The 22,032-nt window shown below is 45.3% G+C and overlaps 1 protein-coding gene across 7 annotated transcripts in view; it reads right to left on the bottom strand.

Moving 5' to 3' along the window:
• CHKA (choline kinase alpha) overlaps positions 1–20,647 on the bottom strand; it is a 54,050-nt gene extending 33,403 nt beyond the window's left edge. Inside the window, exons 1-2 of one of the 7 annotated variants that reach the window (XR_015549700.1) lie at positions 20,465–20,643; positions 2,823–2,934 (exon numbers count right to left, since the gene is read on the bottom strand). Coding sequence is in view for 6 of the 7 variants with exons in the window: in XM_087422535.1 (XP_087278661.1) it covers positions 2,823–2,918 (96 nt within the window). In the remaining variant the exon portion in view is untranslated. Of the gene's footprint in view, positions 1–2,822; positions 2,935–20,464 lie in introns of all 7 variants that reach the window. The other 6 variants (XM_087422535.1, XM_087422537.1, XM_087422534.1 and 3 more) reach the window with 6 other exon arrangements.
• Positions 20,648–22,032: the final 1,385 nt, after the last annotated feature.

The raw sequence follows: 22,032 nt of genomic DNA, 5'->3' as shown, positions 1-22,032 counted from the left end.
AAATATAATCAAGAAGCTAAATGTCATGTGTCCCCCTACAAATTAGAATTGCATGTAAAACATACTTCATTCTATTAGTTTCGTAAGAGTTAACTCCATTTTAAGTGGCTTTAATTATTCTGCTATTTATTTTTCTGAGTTACCCAGTAGTCTTTTTTTCTTTTTAAAAAATAAATAGGGACACAGAATTCCTTTTTTTTTCTTTTTTTTTGGTGAGGAAGATTAGCCCTGAGCTAACATCCGTGCCCATCTTCCTCTACTTTATATGTGGGACGCCTGCTGCAGCATGGCTAGATAAGCGGTGAGTAGGTCCGGCCCCTGGATCCGAACCTGCGAACCCTGGGCCACCGAAGCAGAGTGTGTGAACTTAACCACTACACCACCAGGCCAGGCCCAGGACACAGAATTCTGTTAAAACAAATTCTATTTCCAGACATTGCTATTGCACTTAAGTACTCCCAGGTAATAATTCTAGACTGCTAAAGTTTCAAAAAACACAAAATATTAACTACTTATAGTGAATCTTTATTCAGGAAAAGATAACTAAGTCACAGGCTGTACTGTAGCTGGCTTTTACCAAGTTACCTATCCAGTAACAGCAAATTCTAGAGCTGTGCTGTCCAATGCAGTAGCTACCACACATGACTATTTCAATTAAAATTAAACAAAATTTAAAATTCCATTCCTAGGTCGCACTTGCCACATTTCAAGCGTTTGACGGTCACGTGGCTGGCAACCAGCATCCTGGACAGCACAGATCCAGAGCGCTTCCCTCACCTCCATCACCACACCGCCGCCCTAGAGGGAGCACAGGGCCTGACGCCCGGCTTAGTCTAGCACCAGGAGGAGCGCACAGTGCACATTTAAAACGCTCCTATTTAAGTTATTAAATAGGAACAAAAGCCTCATACATTAGATTCAAACAAGAGTCTTGTATCACATGCAATTCCAGCAGCTGGTTAAAGTATTTAAAAAGTACCGCTTAAATGAAAGCACACAAAATAAATGAACAGAAATGGGACTTAATTGTTACAGAATGTCAAAGACCTCAAAGAAAAAATGGCTAAAGACTGATCTCATTAAAAGTGCCAAAAAGGGCCGGCCTTGTGGCTTGGTGGTTAAGTGCGCGCGCTGCAATGCTGGTGGCCCGGGTTCGGATCCCGGGTGCACATCGAGGCACCACTTCTCGGATCCCGGGTGCGCATCGAGGCACCACTTCTCCGTCCATCCTGAGGCCGAGTCCCACATACAGCAACTAGAAGGATGTGCAGCTATGACATACAACTATCTACTGGGGCTTTGGGGGGAAAAAATAAAATAAATAAAATCTTTAAAAAAAAAAAAAAAAAAAAAGTGCCAAAAAGACACTACTTGGGTATTTCAAAAACTGTGCTTTGAAACTGCAACTTTGTTATTAAATAAAGAAACCAAACTGCATGGTGAAGGCAAGAACGTTTTCCACTTGTGTATTATTAGTAAGGGGCTGTCAGGGTCAGCTGTAAGGCGGCTGTGGGCACCTAACGACAAAGAGGCTCAAGTTCCCTCAGCAAAGTGCACACAACCTCAAACACGCTAACTTGTCACCAACACTTTCAGATCCTGACCACTTTCACAGCTTGACAGGGTCAAGGAAAAATTATCCAGTGAAAAGGTTCAGTCACATTATGACAACTTTTTTAATGAATTAACATCTAGGGTGCCAATTTTAACTTTACTATTTCTAAACAGATAATCAAATTATAGACAGGGACGTGACCTGCTTCTTAGATCAGGCTGAAAGAGACTAGTCTTTAAAAAAGTTAAGTCAGAAAACTATTCTTTATTTCATGAAGATAAAAATGGGCCCCTCCAAAGAAGATTTAAGTGGATATCAAAATTCTACCACAGAGGGGCCAGCCTGGTGGCGTAGCGGTTAAGTCCTCGAGGTCTGCTTCAGCGGCCCAGGGTTCCTGGGTTCAGATCCTGGGTGAGGACCTACTCACTGCTCATCAAGCCATGCTGAGGTGGCGTCCCACAGAGCAGAGCTATAACTCTACAACTACGATACACAACTATGTACTGGGGCTTTGGGGAGAAAAAACAAAAAAAGAGAAAGATTGGCAACAGATGTTAGCGTAGGGCCAATCTTCCTCAAAATAAAAACAACTCTACCACAGAAATATACTGACCAACCATTTGTATGTGTGGTCAGTAAAATGGTAAATTCATGGTATAAACAGTAAAAAAAAATCCAGACATTTGGGATATCCTATAATTGCTTAAGACAATTTAACAAATAAGACACTTTAACTGAAAATTAGATTCAATTATTTAAGTAATATAAAAATTTGGAAAGATTATAAATCTAACAAATTCAGTTTTAAAGAAATCTCACAGGGAGGGAAGTAGTTAATAAATTCAGCTTCTCTGAGATCACACTTGGTCTCCTGAGCCGACCCTGTAAAACTTTTTTTTTGCTTATGCTATAAAAACAATACCTTCTCCACATTAGAATTTTACTACCTAAGTCTGAGCTGAAAATCTCAATGTGTGGAAAATCCGAGCATCATCAAGCACTATTAAAGATTTGAACATTATACTTTCTCTGGAATATAAACCTGAGAATATTTGTACTAGTTTACTAATAAATAAGTAAAAACAGGAATTCACTTAGAATATAAACAAAAAACCAAGTTCTGCAGCCCAATTAAAACCAAAGCAATATATTTAAATAGCTTTAATAACACCACTAAAGTATTTAAAATCTCTTCGCATGTAATCTAGGAACGAGGATTAAAACTGTTAACAGGTCCCTCCCGTCCCCAAGGAGCCTGCGAACTCACCATCTTCAAAATCGCTCCATACAGCCGCAGGAGCACTTTCCGAGGCTCGTCACCAACGGTGGCCAGAGTGTCGGGTAAGGAGCACTGGAACAGCATATTACTGAGGCCACCTCTGTCGGAAACAAGAGGACAGTAAGTATCTGTATTTTGAAGGTAAGCTAAATCACTCTTCTTGGATAACTACCCATGAGAAGTCAGGATCCCACAAGCACTGTTCTCATCCAAATCTTCATTATTCTCTTAGGGTACTCCTAGCAACAGAAATGATTAACCTCACAGTTGTCAGACCAATTCCACAAGTCACATTAAAAACAGGAAATTCCCAATCTGTTCTTCTAGATTAGTGTTGGAGGAGAGATTTTTTAAATTGCATGTGTGCAGCCGCACGTGGCGTTTGCCCCTAGAGAGTGACAGGGACCCAAGACAGCTCTCTTCAGCACTGGGAACGGGGGAAATCCCAGAGGCATTCCTTTATGCCCAGTTCTTCTGTGATCCAAAATTTCCATTATTTTCCCATAATTCCCAGGTTAAAATCTTGGGGCGATACTTAAGCCACCATCTCCAGGACTTTGCACTTGGAGTATAGTTCCAAGACCTACCCACTCCATGCCAATGTAGTAAAAACTTCTCAACCGATTTCGACTAACAGCCTTTTCAAAAAACTTGCAAAATTAACTGGTTATTGGAGCTTTCAGAGGAAATGAGAGACCTTCCACTCTGACTACCAAAGACAAGACACAAGTTACGGGGGTCATTTAAACAGGAAAGTAATAGCCGTGGGGACCAATCGCCTGCCTGGCTTGGAAATGATTAGGTATAGAGGAAGGTGAGTTAATGTAGGGACTGGAGTTCAGTGAAGGAGTACAAAAGCCTGTACAAAGGGGAATGACAGACAAGAGGTGCCTCATCGGTAGCAACTTCAGAGTCCCTAAATCCTGCTCTTACCTAGTCAATACATCTTACGGAACTATTACGTAAGCAAAGCACTATGCCAGAAGCTAGGGTAACCCAAAACTGAAATATGCTCTGGTCCCTGCCCTCCAGAAACCTCTGCTCTAATGAAGACAGCAGACATAAAACCATAAGACAGAATGCAAAACCACAGGATAGTGTCTCAAGCTGTACGCTTCAGCAAACCCTGAGTCTACACCTGCCTGTCAGAGGCATCAATATCATCTGGCAATATATGCGCAGCTTTTGGAGAAAAAGTTACCAGCAAATCGGACCACAGCTTTCTAGAATGACATCTCCTGGTCACAGGAGCCACCAGCCTCTTTCCCTGTCCCATCCATGAACAGTAGGTCTAGGCAAGCTACACTCCCAAAAGTAAGGCTAAAAGACAAGTTAATTCACATCCTCATGCGCCCAGCGGTACAGGGATGATGAACATAACATTGACAAGCACTGCCAAGAAACACAGACCAAGAGGAACGGTTAGCTTGTGTAGGGAGGAGAGATAACAGGGAGAAGGTTTTATCTGGAGGTTAGTTAATGTTGCCATACTAACGTTAGCACAACCATTTTGAAAGCCCTGCTCCTGGGGCAGACACTCTCCTCCCTGCCCTTGGGAAGAGAACTCAGACTGTATTCAGGCAGCCGTGTGCCTAGCATCAAGATTGTATTTACCAGCTGCCTTTACAGCTGGGTGCGCCCACGAGACCAAGTGCTGGCAAATAAAATGTAAAAGAAAGTGTTTGTGTGACTTTTGGGAAACCAATTTAAGACATGCTGTGCGTTGCCCCTTTCTTCCCAGTCCTCTGTCCTGTTGTCTAGAAAAGGAGACGACGGTGTGTCGATCCCTCAACTACTGTCTCGGAGCTCCAAATCCACACTTTAGTTTCCTGCTGTGATGTTGGGCTGGGACTCTGCCAGTTACCTGTCCCCTCATCAGTTACTCCCGGTCAGGTTCTGCCAGTGGGGCAGCGGAGGGGGGCTGGAAGGAGAGGAGAGAGACGTGTTTGCTTGCTGCTCCTGTCCGCGTGCTGCAATAGCAACCCGTCAGCCCAGCGATGGCAGCTGTTCCAGTCCCCACTTCTCTGGGGAACCCCAGAACCAGCCTCATGGCACCCTCAGGGGCACCAGCTCAGAGGTCTGGCCCAGCTCCACAGGGGCACTCCTCAAGTTCTGAGATGCCAGCAACAGCCCAGCAGTGCCGTCTCCTTGGAGGTCGGGGTCCCAGCTCTGGGGCTCCTCCCCTGGGCTTCCAGGTTCCCATAACCCCAATCTTCCCTTTGCTGCCCCAGCCCCAGGCGTGGGGCTGCTTCCTGCAGTCCTTCTTTTAATCACTTCAGTGGTCCCTTTCGCTTCTTCAGTTCTCAAGCACCTGCTCACCCAATTCCCTACACTAAATTCTCTACGGGAAATACCTCGTGTTGTTTCCATTTTCTTGCCAGGGTCCTGACTGGCACTATGGCCAGAGCTTTAGCAGCTTCTCAGATCGCGAGAATAAGGGCCACGTCCTAGGAATGGCAGAGCGGTTAGCTCAAAGGAGCCTGCATCCCCAGCAAGCCTGTGGCGCTGCCATACTTCTCGACTTCTTTAACACGAGGGAAATAAGTTTCTGTGCTGTTTAAACCACTATTACTCTGGGATTTTCTGTTATAAGCAGCTAAACCTGGTACTAACTGATACAGCTTATCACCACATCCACTTACTCATGTTCTTCCCATCTGGAAACTCCTCCTTACTCTTCTTTGCCATCTAAAAATTACCTACCATTTAAGACTAAGTTCAAAGCCAACCTCCTCAAGAAGCTTCCACCATCTTCCCGGCTAGCTCCCTGAAGGCAGAGGTAATGCCTAACTTCCACTCTCAAGGCCCAGTGGCCCCTAACAGTGGACGCTCAATAGATTTTCTGAAAATGACAATAACCAGCGGCACTTTTGTCCCGGAGTCTCCCTTCTCCAAACTCCTCCCTGTTAAGTTTGATAACTGACTGACATTGTCCTCTAATAGATTTGATGGGTTAGTCTTGGCTCCCTAATTAGTCTGTAAGCTCCTAAGGGACAGTCTCATCCTCCTGGGGGAAGGCATCATGCTAAGAGAAAGACCACAGGCTTCAGAGACAGGGAGCCAGGGATCAAATCCCAGTTCTGCCACTTACTAGCTGTGTAATCTTGGGCACATCACTAAACCTCTCTGACCCTCAAATTCTCTCCTCTGTAAAGGCATAGTACTTCACTTAGTCATTGTAAGAGCTCAGAGCCCTTCTGCTAGAATGTTCTAAGTATTCGACAAGGATTAGCTCATCTCATCCTCCCAACAATCCTACAGGGTGGATGCTGGTACTGCCGCTACTTTATAGATGAGGAAACTGAGGCACAGAGTAAGGAAGTGGCTGAGCCACAATTCAAATGCTGGTGTATGGCTCTAGAGTCCTTGCTTTTAACTCTGATGCCGTGAGAGACAAGAGACAAAGCAGGAGAGCACCATGTGCCAGGTTAAATGCATAGTAGGTGCTGTGGGTGGCCCACGGTCAACCACAGAGCCTTATCTCAGGACTAGTCTGTGCAAACTTGCATAAGACAAATGTCTCTGCTTCCCATGCTGCTGTAACATATGACCACAAACTTAGTGGCTTAAAACAATACAAATCTATTCTCTTACAGTTCTGGAATTTAAATGCCTGAAATGGGTCTTATGGGGCTAAAATCGAGGTGTCAGAGGGCTGTACATCAAGAGGATATACCGCATTCCAGGAAACACATACAAAATAACCAAACAGATTCTGATTGAGCTGAAGAATTTCAAGGAACAGAGGTTACTAGGGAGAATGAGGAGTCAGTGTCTAATGGGCACAGAGGTTCAGTTTGCAAGATGAAAACGTTCTTGAGATGGTTGCTGCTGATGGTTGCACAACAACGTGAGCATACTTAATGCCACTGAGCTGTACACTTAAAAATGGTTAAAATGGGGGCCAGCCCAGTGGCACAGAAGTTAAGTGTGCGCACTCCGCTTCGGCAGCCCGCGGTTCACCGGTTCGGATCCCGGGCGCGCACCGACACACCGCTTGTTGAGCCATGCTGTGGCGGCGTCCCATATAAAGTGGAGGAAGATGGGCATGGACGTTAGCCCAGGGCCAGCCTTCCTAGCAAAAAAGAGGAGGATTGGCATCGGATGTTAGCTCAGGGCTGATCTTCCTCACACACACAAAAAAATGTTAAATGGTAAATTTTATGCTGTGTATTTTTTATCACAATTTTTTAAAAAAAGAAATGATGTACTAACCCATGCTACAGTGTGATGAACCTTAAAAACATTATGCTAAATGAAAGAAGCCAGTCACAGAAGACCACACATTATATGATTCCATTCACATGAAATATCCAGAACAAGGAAATCTATAGAGACAGAAATTAGATGAGTGGGTGCCTAGGGCTAGAGCAGTAGAGGGGTCCTGGGGATCCTGGGCTAAAGGGACAGGGTTTAAGCCACAGAGATCTAAAGCACAGTATAAGGAACACAGACAATAACATTGTACTATAATTATGTAATGTGATAAATACAGCAACATCAGCAATCATATTATAATCTATAAATGTACCAGAATAACATGTTGTACACCTTAAACTTAATGTTGCACATTAAATTTATTCAATCAAAAAATAAATAAAAGGGACAGGATTTCCTTTGGAGACGATGAAAATGTTCTAAATTGATTGTGGTGATGGTTGCACCTACCTGTGGATACACTAAAAACCACTGAATCATACCCTTCAAATGGGTGAACTGTATGGTATGTGAAACGGTGCTGGCCCCGTGGCGTAGTGGTTAAGTTCAGCATGCTCTGCTTTGGCAGCCCCAGTTCGTGGGTTCAGATTCCAGGCGCAGACCACTTGTCAGCCATGCTGTGGTGGCAACCCACATATAAAATAGAGGAAGACTGGCACAGATGTTAGCTCAGGGTGAATTTTCCTCAACAACAAAAAAAAGGAAAAATTACTTTTTTCCTATGTAATGATTTTTTCTTCATTAAAAAACTTGAATGTGCTTCTATGGAAACAATCTTTCCCAGATGTAAATAAAAGTCATATTTAAGAATTTTTTCAAATAGCTTATTTGAAAGATAAGTAATCAAGAGTATCTGGGAACCTCCGCAAGAGTAAAGACTTATTTCCCCAAAGGCAAATTAGTTGTCCACCACAGTTAAAGAATAACAGAAAGCCAAGGGAACCCAAGGCTCTGGTTTTGCCCAAAGTAAGTCGCAAAGCAGACGGAAGGTGTGGAGACAGAAGGATCCAAGTAATCTTCACCTTTCTCCCCAACTTACCGGAATCGCCCTGCCACCTTTCTTCCCAACTTACCGGAATCGCCCAGTCATAGCCAACACAGGCTTCCGGCTACCAAGCAACAGGACAGGCATGTCACCAGCGAAAAGCCTGGTTTTCCTTCCTGTCACATACTCTTGGAAAGCTCAGCCACAGCAAGAGCAAACAGAGGAACCACTGTTCTAAGTTGCGTAACTCAATTCGAAGTTTACCCCCGCCCTCCTAAAGAAGGCAGGCAGGCCAGCTTGGCTAGAACCCAGCCTACGACCTGGAAATCCCTCACCGCTTGTATTATCTGTAGCCTCTGTTGCTCAATAGTCCCTAGTGGAAGGAAGTAAACCATCAATTATTTTTTAGTGACAGTCACAATAAATGAAAATAGGTCATTGTCACAGATGACCCAAAAACTGTGAGAAACCACCTAGAAAAAAGCCAGTTACCAATGAGCCAAATAATATGACTAGGAACAAGAAGATAGGTTGGGAAGACATGCCACAGAAACGGTAACAAAAATACAACAGCCCAAGGTACCGTATAATTTGTCAAGAATATTCTCTTAAGTAAAACCCGAGGAACTCTTAAGGATTTCAAAGAAGTTTGAAACTACACACTTTTTACCATCTGGTAGAACAGCTTTATAATAAACATACATGTCATAATTAAATTTAGGAGGCACGAGATACTCATGTAAGCAAAATATCAAATAAAATGAAAACAACATTTATTTCACATTCAACACATGTCAGCAACCCTTGGCAAGTAGCAGGCTGAAAAGAGCAGAAGTCGCTGCTGGCAGGGACGCCAACCAGCACCTTCCTGATCTAGCAGAGTGGGCATCACTAGTCTCCACCCCACGGGGCTCGAAAACAATACCAAGGGAATATCAAGCAGAATAAAGAACTTCTTGTAATAGATTGTTAATCAGATATGAAAATAATCATGCCTATTTCTCCTGATATACAGCTAATCAAGAATTAACTAAGAATAGGGGGCCGGCCCGGTGGCACAAGCGGTTAAGTGCACGCGCTCCGCTGCAGCGGCCTGGGGTTTGCTGGTTCGGATCCTGGGCGCTGCTTGGCAAGCCATGCTGTGGCGGTGTCCCATATAAAGTGGAGGAAGATGGGCAGGGATGTTAGCCCACGGCCAGTCTTCCTCAGCAAAAAAAGAGGAGGATTGGCAGATGTTAGCACAGGGCTGATCTCCTCACAAAAAGAATAAATAAATAAAAATAAAAATTAAATTAAATTAAAAAAAACAAATTAACGAAGAATAACTTGACTCATCAATGACAGCACACACACAATTTGAAAAAATGTGCAAAAAACAAAAAAAGAACAAACCCCAAACTGAAGAACCAAATGGCTAACTGGTTTATATGCTAAAGAAAATGAGTTGTGAAAATGGAGACACAGGGCCTGACATGGTGACATAGTGGTTAAGTTCCCGTGTTCCACCTCGGTTGCCCAGGGTTCGCAGGTTCAGATCCCGGGCGCAGACGTACATACCACTCATCAAGCCATGCTTCGGCAGCATCCCATATATAAAGTACAGGAAGATTGGCACAGATGTTAGCTCAGTGACAATCCTCCTCACCAAAAAGAGGAGGATTGGCAACAGATGTTAGCTCAGGGCCAATCTTCCTCACCGGAAAAAAAAAAAAAAACGGAGCCACAAAGCAGTTCCTTAGCAGCACAGTGCTGCTCTCATCACATTCAAGATCTACCTACACACCACAGGACCAAAGAACTTAGGTGACCTGGGTGTGTTTTTAAAAACTCAACTAGTTTTATCAGTTTTGCTGAAGCAACTAAAGTAGACTGCTTATAACATCTATTAAATAGTTTGACTTTCGGATTTTAGAATATATGTTCCAAAATCATGTTCACATGAGTCTGAAAGACCCAAAAAATAAAAAAGAATAACTAGTTACCCAAATTCTGTCATTAAAACATAACCATTTTGAATATTTTGGTATTTTTTTCTTGTCATTTTCCTAAGCTCCTTCTTCCTACTTCTTTCTTTTTATTAAAATTGGGATCATACTGAATATATTGCTCTATAATGTTCCTTTTCCACTTATATATGAGCATTTTCCATTAACTCAGCATTAAAAACATGATTTCGGGCCGGCTCCGTGGCTTAGCGGTTAAGTGCGCGCGCTCTGATGCTGGCGGCCCGGGTTCGGATCCCGGGCGCGCCCCGAGGCACCACTTCTCCGTCCAACGTGAGGCCGAGTCCCACGTACAGCAACTAGAAGGATGTGAACCTATGACATACAACTATCTACTTGGGCTTTGGGGGGAAAAACTGAATAAATAAAATCTTAAAAAAAAATAAAAAAATAAAAAAAATAAATAAAAACATGATTTCTTTTTTTTTTTTTTATAATTTTATTTATTTTTTCCCCCCAAAGCCCCAGTAGATAGTTGTATGTCACAGCTGCACATCCTCCTAGTTGCCGCACGTGGGACGCAGGCTCAGCATGGCCGGAGAAGCGGTGCGTCGGTGCATGCCGGGATCCGAACCCGGGCCACCAGCAGCGGAGTGCGTGCACTTAACCACTAAGCCACGGGGCCGGCCCCAAAAAACATGATTTCTAATCATGCATAGAATTTCATCTTAAAGATACAGCATGGTTTAGCAATTGCCTACTACTTAGAGATACTGCGTTTTCCATTAGAAGTTTTTCCATATAGAAGTTTTACTTCTATACATAACTCTGTATTATGTATACCTGTATGTCAATCTGTATGCACAATCTGATGAGATCCTTTAGTTAAAGTTGGGTTTTCTTGGCAAAAGGGCATTAACATGTTAAAATTTCTTGATGCCGGCTGCCAAAGCGTCCTACAAGAGAGCTGTACCCATTCCCTCTTCACCCATCAGTGATGTCAGAACTCCCGTCTCCTATCTCTGTTGACTTGTTTTTCAATCAGTGAAAACTTGATATATCAAAATATAATTTTTAAAAACATTAATTGCTAGTGAAGACAATTTTTTAATGCTTCGAGGAACCAGTTTAAGTCTACAATATACATAAAATTAACAAATGGCATGAAATATTTTAAAGTTAAAAAACTGTTGCAAAGGAAATATTTGTAGGTACATCAATATGGAAAAAAAGTTCAAATAAACAACAAAACATACTGAGAGTTAGCAACTTTATCTAAATGGATTTCTTGAAGATATGCCTTAGTGATTCTATGCTAAGTAACTTCTCCCCAAATTGATAAGTGTACTACATACAATTAATCACTAGGAGGAGAAAAGAAAATTGGAAAATGTAAAATAGCAGATAATCTAAAAATTTAGTTGACCCAAAAATGGGTCTAAGATACTGTGTCACAGTAGGCAACTTCTCGATTAACAATTAATTTTAAAAGAACCCTGGCAAACTCCACAAAGTCATTTCAAAGCAAAACCACTCCATAAAACTAAGATCGGGCATCTGACGCTACTTCCTCTCAAAGTTCCATACAGCAAGAAATATCATCATGCTGTCTCAGTGTGAAAGGTCTTCTTGGAATAGAAGCCTAGATGACAACAGGTTCCTTTTGGTCAAATGTGAACCAAAATGTTTCAAAACACAGAGGATTATGAATCCTTCTGTTACAAGTACACCTATCATGAAAATGCTCTGATGCTTCCACACTTACTCTGAACACACAAGTTCTAAAAGATTTTAACATTCTGATCTAAAGAGCTTGTTTCAGAATAAAACAGAATTTTAACACCAATTCAGAATGGGTTTTTTTTTTTTTTTGGTGAGGAAGATTAGCCCTGAGCTAACATCCGATGCCAATCCTCCTCTTTTTGCTGAGGAAGACTGGCCCTGGGCTAACATCTGTGCCCATCCTCCTCTATATAGGATGCCGCCACAGCACGGCTTGATGAGTGGTGTGTCGGTCCGCGCTCGGGATCCAAAACTGCGAACCCCGGGCTGCCAAAGCAGTGCACCTGAACCCAACCTCTACGCCACCAGGCCAGCAGAATGGGCATTTTTAAGCGTACACTTTGGTGGCATTAAGTATATTCACATTGTCGTGCAACCATCACCACCATCCACCTCCAGAACTCTTTTTATCTTGTAAAACTGAAACTCTGTCCCCATTAAACACTAACTCTCCATTTTCCCCTCTCTCAGCCCCTGGCAACCACCAGTCTATTTTGTCTCTACGAATCTGACTACTCCGGGGACCTCACAGAAGTCGAATCATACAATATTTGTCTTTTTGTGACTGGCTTATTTCACTTAGCATAATGTTCTCAAGGTCCATGTTGTAGCATGTATGAGAATCTCCTTTTTTAAAGCTAAATTATATTCCATTGTGTATAAATGTGATATTTTGCTTATCCATTCATCCATCAAAAACTTCTATATACATTTAATCATTCGGAAAAGGATTCATAGCTTGGTGAGTCAGCTCAGTGCTCAGACAACGATAAACTGAGGAACTGCCTGCTCCAGAGAAACCTTTAACACAAAGATTGTCATCTGCTAAATTAAGATGGGAAGTTCCCTGGTCTGCCTCTAACCAACTGTATTTTGCTGCAAAGCAAAAAAGCCACTGAAACCCTGCAAACTGTCCACAAGTAACCTGGCATCAAGCCCAGCACACGGGACTCAGTCTCCCCAAGGCTGACGGCCTGGATCCAGGACTTGCAACAGCATCATCCAAAAGTCGAAAGGACTGGAAAGAAAACAAAATTCACGACATAGCCAGCATCTCAGCAGGAAAATGATCCATAGGCACACAGGACTGGATACATGGAAAAGAGAAGACAGCATAATACCAAAACAGCTACTGAATTTAGACAGCAAATGAAGCAAAAGAAAGGGGATTTTTGCAAAAATTTTTTCTAACCATCCAAAACCCAACTTGCAACAACCATGGCTCAGGTGGGAAAAAAAAAAAAAAAATCAGTCAAATGACAGCATCCATACACAGTCATCAGGAATAGGGGCCTTACCCCCAAGCCTAGAGGCAGAGTGGAGAGAAGAGCCTTCGATCCACAGAATGCTGGCTCCGCACTAACAGCTGTGTGACCTTTGAGCAAGTTACCGGATGCCTCGAAGCCTGTTTTCTCACCAGAAAATAACGCAGCAGCATCTGATAGGGGTTTTTGTGAAGATTACATCAGAGGTCAGCTGCTTATTAACTGCAAAGCCAAGGTTAATTTTTAAGAACATGCCAGAGGGATGAAAGAGAAAAGCTAGTCTTCAGTCCTCTACTCCAGGACTGCTCAACCCCAGCTCTGTTGACATCTGGGGCCTGATAATTCCTCTGGGGGAAGAGGAGGAGGCTGCCGTGTGCACTGTAGGATGTTTACCTTAGCATCCCTGTCCTCTACCCACTAGATGCCAGTAGATGCCAGTAGTACCACCACCACCACCAATCGCGACAAACAAAAATGTATCCACAAAATACACTGATGTACACCTGACATTTATATGTTATAAACCAATGTGACCTCAATTTAAAAAAAAATGTATCCAGACATTACCAAATGTCCCTCAGAAAGTATTCCTAAAATACCCATTTCAAGCCACTACCCTTAGCATCCTTGGAACATAAACGTGTCTGCTTACTCTTCCCACCTGGAAGGTCCTTCCACCATTCAGAGTTCAGGGGTGTTGCCACTTTCTCCTTAAAGTGCTCCACATCCGGGCCGGCCCCGTGGCTTAGCGGTTAGGTGCGTGCACTCCGCTACTGGCGGCCCAGGTTCGGATCCCGGGCGCGCACCGACGCACCGCTTCTCCGGCCATGCTGAGGCCGCGTCCCACATACAACAACTAGAAGGATGTGCAGCTATGACACACAACTATCTACTGGGGCTCTGGGGGGGAAAAAAAGGAGGAGGATTGGCAATAGATGTCAGCTCAGAGCCAGTCTTCCTCAGCAAAAAGAGGATGATTAGCATGAATGTTAGCTCAGGGCTGATCTTTCTCACAAAAAAAAAAAAAAAAAAAAAGTGCTCCACATCCCTTCTAGCTCACACTGACCCCCCAAGCCTGACTTTTTTATTGTTTCATCATCAGCCTCTGGGCTACTGTGATATTCAACAAAAGGAGTACTGGGCACAGTGAGATGTGTAAATATGTTATGAAAGACGTGAAGATTACAATCTCACTGTGGATGCAAAATAGACTCATGGAAAGCTCAAGACGAGCGCTGTCCTAGTGCAGTACCAGATTCTCCGCCTGCTGACAGAGGATACTGAGATCAGGGGGAGGCTAGGCTGGGTGCCAGGGCTCCACTGGATGGGAAAACCAGGAAGGAGAACGAGGGCATCAGTATTGGAGCTGGACAAGCCAAGAGACTAGACTGAAAAAAAAACTCCTGGAACCAATAAGCAATTAGAGCAAGGTCACAGGATACAAAGTTAATATACAAGAGTCAATTGCTTTCCTACATACCAGCAATGAACAAGTTGAAATTAAAAATACATTACCATTTACATTAGCAACCAAAAAATGAAATACTTAGGTATAAAGCTAACAAAATATGTACAGGAGCTATATGAGGAAAACTACAAAACTCTAATAAAAGATATCAAAGAAGAACTAACTAAATGGAAAGATATGCCATGTTTACGGATAGGAAGACTCAATATTGTCAAGATATCAGTTCTTCCCTACTTGATCTATAACCAAAATCCCAGCAAGTTATTGTGTGAATATCAGCAAACTGATCCTCAAGTTTATATGGAGAGGCAAAAGATCCAGAACAGTCAACACAATAGTGAAGAAGAACAAAGTTGGAGGCCTAACACTACCCGACTTCAAGACTTACTATAAAGCTACAGTAATCAAGACAGTGTGGTATTAACAAAAGAACAGACAAACAGATCAATAGAACAGAATGCAGAGCCCAGAAATAGACCCACATAAATACAGTCAATTGATCTTTGACAACAAGGAATGGCAATTTAATGGAGAAAGGACAGTCTTCAACAAATGGGGCTGAAACAACTGGATATTCACATGCCAAAAAAAATGAAATCTAGACAGACCTTACATCCTTCACAAAAATTAACTCAAAATGGATCATAGACCTGAATGTAAAATGCAAAACTATAAAACGAGAAGATAACATCGGAGAAAATCTAGATGATCTTGGGTACGGCAATGACATTTTAGATACAACACCAGAGACACAATCCATAAAAGAAAAAACTGATAAGCTGGACTTCATTAAAATTTAAAACTTCCACTCTGTGAAACACACTATCAAGAGAATAAGACGACAAGCCAGGGCCGGCCCCGTGGCTTGGTGGTTAAGTGAGCGCGCTCCACTGCTGGCGGCCTGGGTTCGGATCCCGGGCTCGCACCGACGCGCTGCTTCTCCGGCCATGCTGAGGCCGCGTCCCACATACAGCAACTAGAAGGATGTGCAGCTATGACATACAACTATCTACTGGGGCTTTGGGGGGGAAAAATAAATAAATAAAATCTTAAAAAAAAAAAAAAAAAAAAGACGACAAGCCAAAAACTGGAAGAAAATATTTGCAAAAGACACATTTGATAAAGGACTATTATCGAAAATATACAAAGAACTCTTAAAACTCAACAATAAGAAAACGAACAACCTGATTAAAAAATAGGCAAAAGACCTAAACACACACCTCATTAAAGATGATGTACAGATGGCAAGTAAGCACAAGAGGAGCTGCTCAACATCATACGTCATCAGAGAGTCGCAAGTTAAAACAACGAGATGCGACTACACGCCTATCAGAATAGCCAAAATCCAGAACACTGTCAACACCAAATGGTGACGAGGACGTACACAACAGGAACTCGCACTCACTGCTGGGGGAACGCAAAACGGGACAGCCACTTTAAAAGACGGTTTGGCAGCTTCTTACAAAACTAAACATGCTCCTGCCATCCAATCCAGCAATCACACTCCTTGGTATTTACCCAAAGCTGAAAACTTATGTCCACAGAAAAATCTGCACGTGGATGTTTATAGCAGCTTTCTTCATCATTATCAAAACTTGTAAGCAACCAAGATGTCCTTCAGTAGGTAAATGGATCAACTGTGGTCCATCCAGACAATGGATTCAGTGCAAAAACGAAACATGCTGTCAAGCCAGGAAAAGACATGGAGGAAACTTAAAGCATATTATTAAGTAAAAGGAGCCAATCTGAAAAGGCTATATACCATATGATTACAACCATATGACATTCTAGAAAAGGCAAAGCTATGGAGACAGCGGAAGCATCAGGGGTTGGGGGAGAGAGAGGTAAATAGGCAGAGGACTTTTAGGGCAGTGAAACCACAGTCATGCGTCACTTGACAAGGATATGTTCTGAGACATGTCGTTAGGCGATTTCGCTGTTGTGCGAACATCAACGTGTACTTATACGAACCTAGATGCTATAGCCTACTACACACCTAGGCTACGTGGTACTAATCTTATGGGACCATCATCGTATATGCGGTCCGTCGTTGACCGAAACATGGGTGATAATGATGTGTCACTGTAGGTTCACCGACTGTAATTAATACACCACTCCGGTGCGGGGGTTGGTCAGTAGTGACAGAAGTTGTGGGGATATGTGAGAACTCTCTGTATTTTCTGCTCAATTTGGCTGTGAATATAAAACTGTTCTAATTATTAATTTTTTTAAAAAAGAAGTAAGGCTACTTAAAGGACCAAATTTTCATAGCAAATAGTAACAACAAAGTGTAAATGAAACTTTATCTTGAAAAATGAAACTAAAAATTATTTATGTTCTTATAGGTAACATAATTTAGGTTACAAATACAACTATGTACGTGAAAAGGAAATCAGGTAGAGAGTTTTGGCATAATTTTTCCAAAAAACTTTATGATGACACCATAAAACACAATTCACTCCCTACTTGACTTTTACTGCATAATTTTGCAAATATACCTAAGAATTTTGCCAGTCTTCTCAAGGGCTTCTGTCTTTTGATATTTAAATGATTCTATTTTGAAGGGCTGTGTGGTATCATCCTCCTCATCAATTGTCAACTGTTAGAGGGTTTCTCTGTGGGACATAATATGTCAATAGATGTGTGTTAAACTTTTAACAGTCCTCAAACATTTCTTTCATCAAACTTCATGAAATCTTGCATCTTTCATAAGATTTGCAATTTCATTTCACAAATGATTGTGACTTTTATCAATCAGCAATAAGAGTGATAATAACAAACCCTTGACTTGACGGGCATGGACAGAAGCTAGTGTTAGTTAGCTGCGATAGCTGGGCATGAACAAGATTTTCAAGTGGTCAGTTCACTGATGACAATTTTCATCTTTCCTTACATCACTCATAGCTGGAGGGACTCAGGCAAACAAGAGTCTGATTACAAAGCCCCGTTATCACATTAGGAGGATAGCAAAGAGGCCGATTTAAACTAAAATCCAGTGCCTACTGCGAGTCATTTTATTGCTGGAGATACAAAGATGAACGTGACACACCCTCTAGGAATTCAACCTAACAACAGAGTCCAACGAATAAACACACACACAAATGTGGCATGAAAGTGTGTATGTATGAAGCCCTACAGAAGAAACATAAATGAGGAAGAAATTAATGCTGTCTGGTTCTCTCTGAGTTAGGCCTTCAGGGAGGAATTTTAAAAGCAGACACCAGGCTGCCAAGCAGTGTGTGGGAGCAAAGAAAGCCCTGGAAACTGAAAACACAAAGCTCATTGAGGAAATGCAGGACCCAGTGTAACTAGCTCACAGTTGCTGCTGGTTAGGGGGAAGGAATGATTTTAAAGGAGTAACAAGAAAAGAACCACTCTAAAAAGGGAGGCTGGGCCCAAGTTTAAAAGCATGCAAACAAGTTTGGATTTTATTCTCTAGCTACAGGGAGCCACAGCAAACTTTTAAACAAGGGAGTAACGACATCTGAGAACTACCTGGCAACTGGACATAAAATGGATTAGAGGGGGAACCCGAAGCTCCAGGATACCCACAGGCGCCTCCTGTTACAGGGTTTCAGCAAGGACAGCGGACCTGGACTCCTGGCCTCAGAAGCAGCCAAGGGAGGAGACAGTAGGTGTGGACTCAAAAGCAGTTCACCAGGTCTTAGTTGCTACTGCATGCAGAGGAGGGGCTTCTGGAGGAATGCAAAGAGAAATGATCCTGGGGCTCCCGCCAGCTGCAGCTAAGAACTCAGTGAGGGAAAGCAGGAGCAGCATATTCCAGGGTGGGCAGGGGCAAAAGGGTTAAATAAATGTGGGATGGACTGGATGGACTGGGATCTGATAAACTGCTGCAGATGGACCAGCACTCAGCAAAGAGCTGGGGCTGGATAATCAGATCAGGAAGCATCAGGAATGTGACGGCTAGAGCTGTAGTAAATGCAACGCCCATGGAGCCCCACGGAATTTCAACTAAAAGGAGGCCCTTTCCTCACTCTGAACTGCCTCTTTTGCCCCTTTTTTTAAGCTACGAATCACCCACTTTCCCATGTCCTAAATCAACTCTTTTCTCCTTATGGAGCCCCACGGAATTTCAACTAAAAGGAGGCCCTTTCCTCACTCTGAACTGCCTCTTTTGCCCCTTTTTTTAAGCTACGAATCACCCACTTTCCCATGTCCTAAATCAACTCTTTTCTCCTTATTAAACTTATTCCATAACCACATTCTATTCCAGAAAACAGGACTGAGAGGCAATGCATACCATACGACATTATTTTAAAAAGTCCTCTAAACCAAAGGAACGCTGTCTTCCAAGATGACTAATTCCTGGAGAAAAGAAACAAAACATCCTTAAGGTTTTTAGGATGACGAGTTGGAGTAAAACACAAAGGTTTAACTGATGAGTGACACTTCCCAGAAAAGGTTCACAAAAATGTCTTAAGGCTGGATCCAGGGTGTCCAAACGTTTTCATAGGCAACAGGTGAGGGCACTGGCGCAGGAGGGGGCTACCAGAGATCTGGTAAGTCAGGCTCTGACGTCAGCACATAGCCACTGACCTCAAGTAAGTCACTGCCCTCCAGGTTCTCCATTTTACAGACAGATGATTACATGGTCCAGAACGATCTCTATCACCCCTCTCACTGAGAATTTTCAGGTCTAACTAAATGTGACAGTTTTGAAGACAGTTTCATTTAAAAAATAAAAGTTTCGATAGGCAATTCAGTGAGTATTTAAACACCTGTGGTTTTCTTTTCTGTTTCCTACTTTTTGCCTCTCCCTGCTCATAAGGATTTCTGTGAGAGAGGCCAGAGGCACAAGAAAGCAGGGGAGTTCAGTAAATTCTGCTGCATTTGCAGCTCTCGTGAAAGACGAGGCACAGAAAAGGAATCAAATGACTAAAACTGGATTTGGGGATTATCGGTGGCAGCCAGCCAGCCAGTTTCTTGATACAGTCATGTGTCGCTTAACGACAGGGATACCTTCTGAGAAATTCCTTGTTAGGTGATTTAGCCCTTGTGTGAACATCACAGAATGTACTTACACACATCTAGATGGTAGAGCTTACTACACATGTAGGCTAGATGGTACTAATCTTATGAGATCACCGTTGTATATGTAGTCTCTTCTTGACAGAACCCTCGCTACTCGACACAACTGTATTGCACTCAACCTGGTCAGCCAGTTAAAAGAAAATCAGCAGAAAAAGACAATATATTTTAAAGGTCTAAATGGAAAGACGCAAGCTAAATGTTGAACGGTTCCCTCATGGGAACCGAGTGGCAACAAAGATCAAGGGAGTCTTTGTTTTCCTGTTAAGTCTGAATAAGTACACATGCATTTTTTGTAATTTAAATTTACGGTGAAAAATATTTTAACTTAACGAAAGGGAAAAAAAATCTTCCTACCTTACTCTTATTCTTGGAGCCACACCTTCTAGCTTTGGCTACTAATACACCTACATGTCTGAACAGTGTTGGTGGGGAATGAGCAAAGGTCACTCCTTGACCACTGAGAAGTGACGCTTGCAGAGGGAAAAAAATCAAATCGTGGACTCAACTACAAGTTATAAGTGATGTTCTTTTAAAGCCAGCCACATCCCTCCTTCATTGAAGGCGCTAAACCTCAAAGAGACTTTCTAGACGTATTTTAGGCTTCTGGACAAAACTTACTTGGTGACTGAATGGTACTGTTCTCCTTGAAAGAGACCTGTTTTCCCATGACACCGATATTGTTTCAACAGCCCGCCTTCTGGCAGGTCTTGGGCGGCTGCGGGGCCCGCTGCGCGGGATTCGGCCTGCATTTCACAAGCGTTCGGGAAAGGAGTCTTTCTCCCGCCCGGTACCCCCGGCCCGGCCCGCGCCCCCGCCCGCAGGCCCCGCCCCCGGCCCGCAGGCCCCGCCGGCGTCACCTGACCGGCTAGCGGCTGGTGGCGTCAGCCCGCACCCCCCGGAGCGGCGCCGCCACCGACCTGATGACACTGATGTGGAACTGGTCCTCGCGAAGGCCCCTCCAGGCGCCGGGCAGGAACTCCTTGCACCACAGATAGGCCCTGCGCCGCGTCCGGGGCTCGGGCTGCTCGTCGGCCGGGGGCGGCGGCGGCGGCGGCGGCGGCGGCGGGGGCAGCGCGAGCGGCGGCGGCGGCGGCGGGGCAGCGCGAGCGGCGGCTGCCGGCCGCCCAGCGGCTTGGGCTCGGGGTCGCTGGCGGCGTCGCGCTGCTGCCCCACGCCGGGCGCCGGGGCCGCGCTGCCGCCGCCGCAGCTCAGCAGCAGCCCGAGCGGCGTGGGCTCCGCCTCGTCCCCGTTGCAGAACTTGGTCTTCATGCCGGGCAGGGGGCCGCGGAGGCGCGGGCGGCCGCAGCGCGAGAGGGCGAGGCTCAGGGTCCGGCCGGGCGCCCCCCTCCCGGAGGCCGGGCGCGAAGGCCGCTCGCCGGCTCGCTGAGGGGGCGGCCGGGGACGGGGGCAGAAGCGGCGGGCGGGCGCGGGGCGGCGGCGGCTGCACGGAGACGCGGACGCGGGTCAGCTACGGCGGCGGCGGCGCTCGCTCCTATACAGCCGCCGCACGAGGAGCGCCGCGTCACAGCCCGCCCTCGCGCTCGCCGCTGATTGGCCGCCGCCGGCCGGCCCTGCGCATCACAACCGCCGCCTCCCTCGCCATGCCGTCTTCCCATTGGCCCCGGCGCGCCCCCCGCCCCGGGCGCTGCGGCCGCGGGGGGCGGGGCCTGCGGGGGCGGGGCGTCGAGCCGCAGCCCGGGGTCCTGGGGACGGAGGGGAGCGAGCGCGGCGCGGGGGCGCCTCCGGAGCGGGCGGGGACCGGGCGGGGGCTTCTCCCAAGCCTCGGGGGACCCAGGGCTGGGCCTTGGGGCCCCGAACTTTCCTTAGACCCCTGTGCACCCCAGGACATTGGAGGCCGGGGCCTGGCGGTGGCCAGGCAGGAAGCCGGGGCCTGGAAGCTGGCTGCTTTTCCACATGACCTTGGGGCGAGGCGCCTCCGGCTGCAGCTCCGCGGGTGTATTTTTATAACATTTCCCAGCGCCGGCTCCGCTCCGTGCTAGGAGCGGCACGCCCCGTCCAGCCGGGGCGGGAGGAATTACTATCCCCGGGTCAGACACCGAGGCCCGCAAGGGGGAAGAGGCGACTGGTTCAAGGCCGCACAACCAGCCCAGCCCGGGAGGCCTCCCGCAGCCTCAGTTTCCCTGTCCGTGGTGCTGAGGACGCGAGGGCCTGGAGGCGCGGGGCGGGCGGGGCGGCATCCCCGGTCGCCGTCTGGGATACTGGCCAAAGGTGAGTGCCACGGGGCTGCCGCCCCGCCCGCCCGCGCTGGAGGCCGCCGCGTGGCGGTGACCCACGCACCTTTGCCCGCGGAGGGGGCGAGGGCCCCTGCTCCCATCTGTCACACAGCCGCGAGGCGCTCACTCCTCTTTGACCCCACGCCCCAGTCCTGCCTGGAAGTGGGGTACCATAAATATAAAAATTCCAGATCCTATTTTAGCGGACAGGAGCTGAATAAGAGGCTTCCCTGGCTGCGTAGGAAATTCCG

Source organism: Ceratotherium simum, chromosome 34 (assembly GCF_057802395.1).
Source record: "Ceratotherium simum simum isolate JZ-2026a chromosome 34, ASM5780239v1, whole genome shotgun sequence".
Classification (NCBI taxonomy): Eukaryota; Metazoa; Chordata; class Mammalia; order Perissodactyla; family Rhinocerotidae; genus Ceratotherium; species Ceratotherium simum.
Note: the sequence above shows the minus strand (reverse complement) of the source record. Positions and strands in the feature narration are given on the sequence as shown.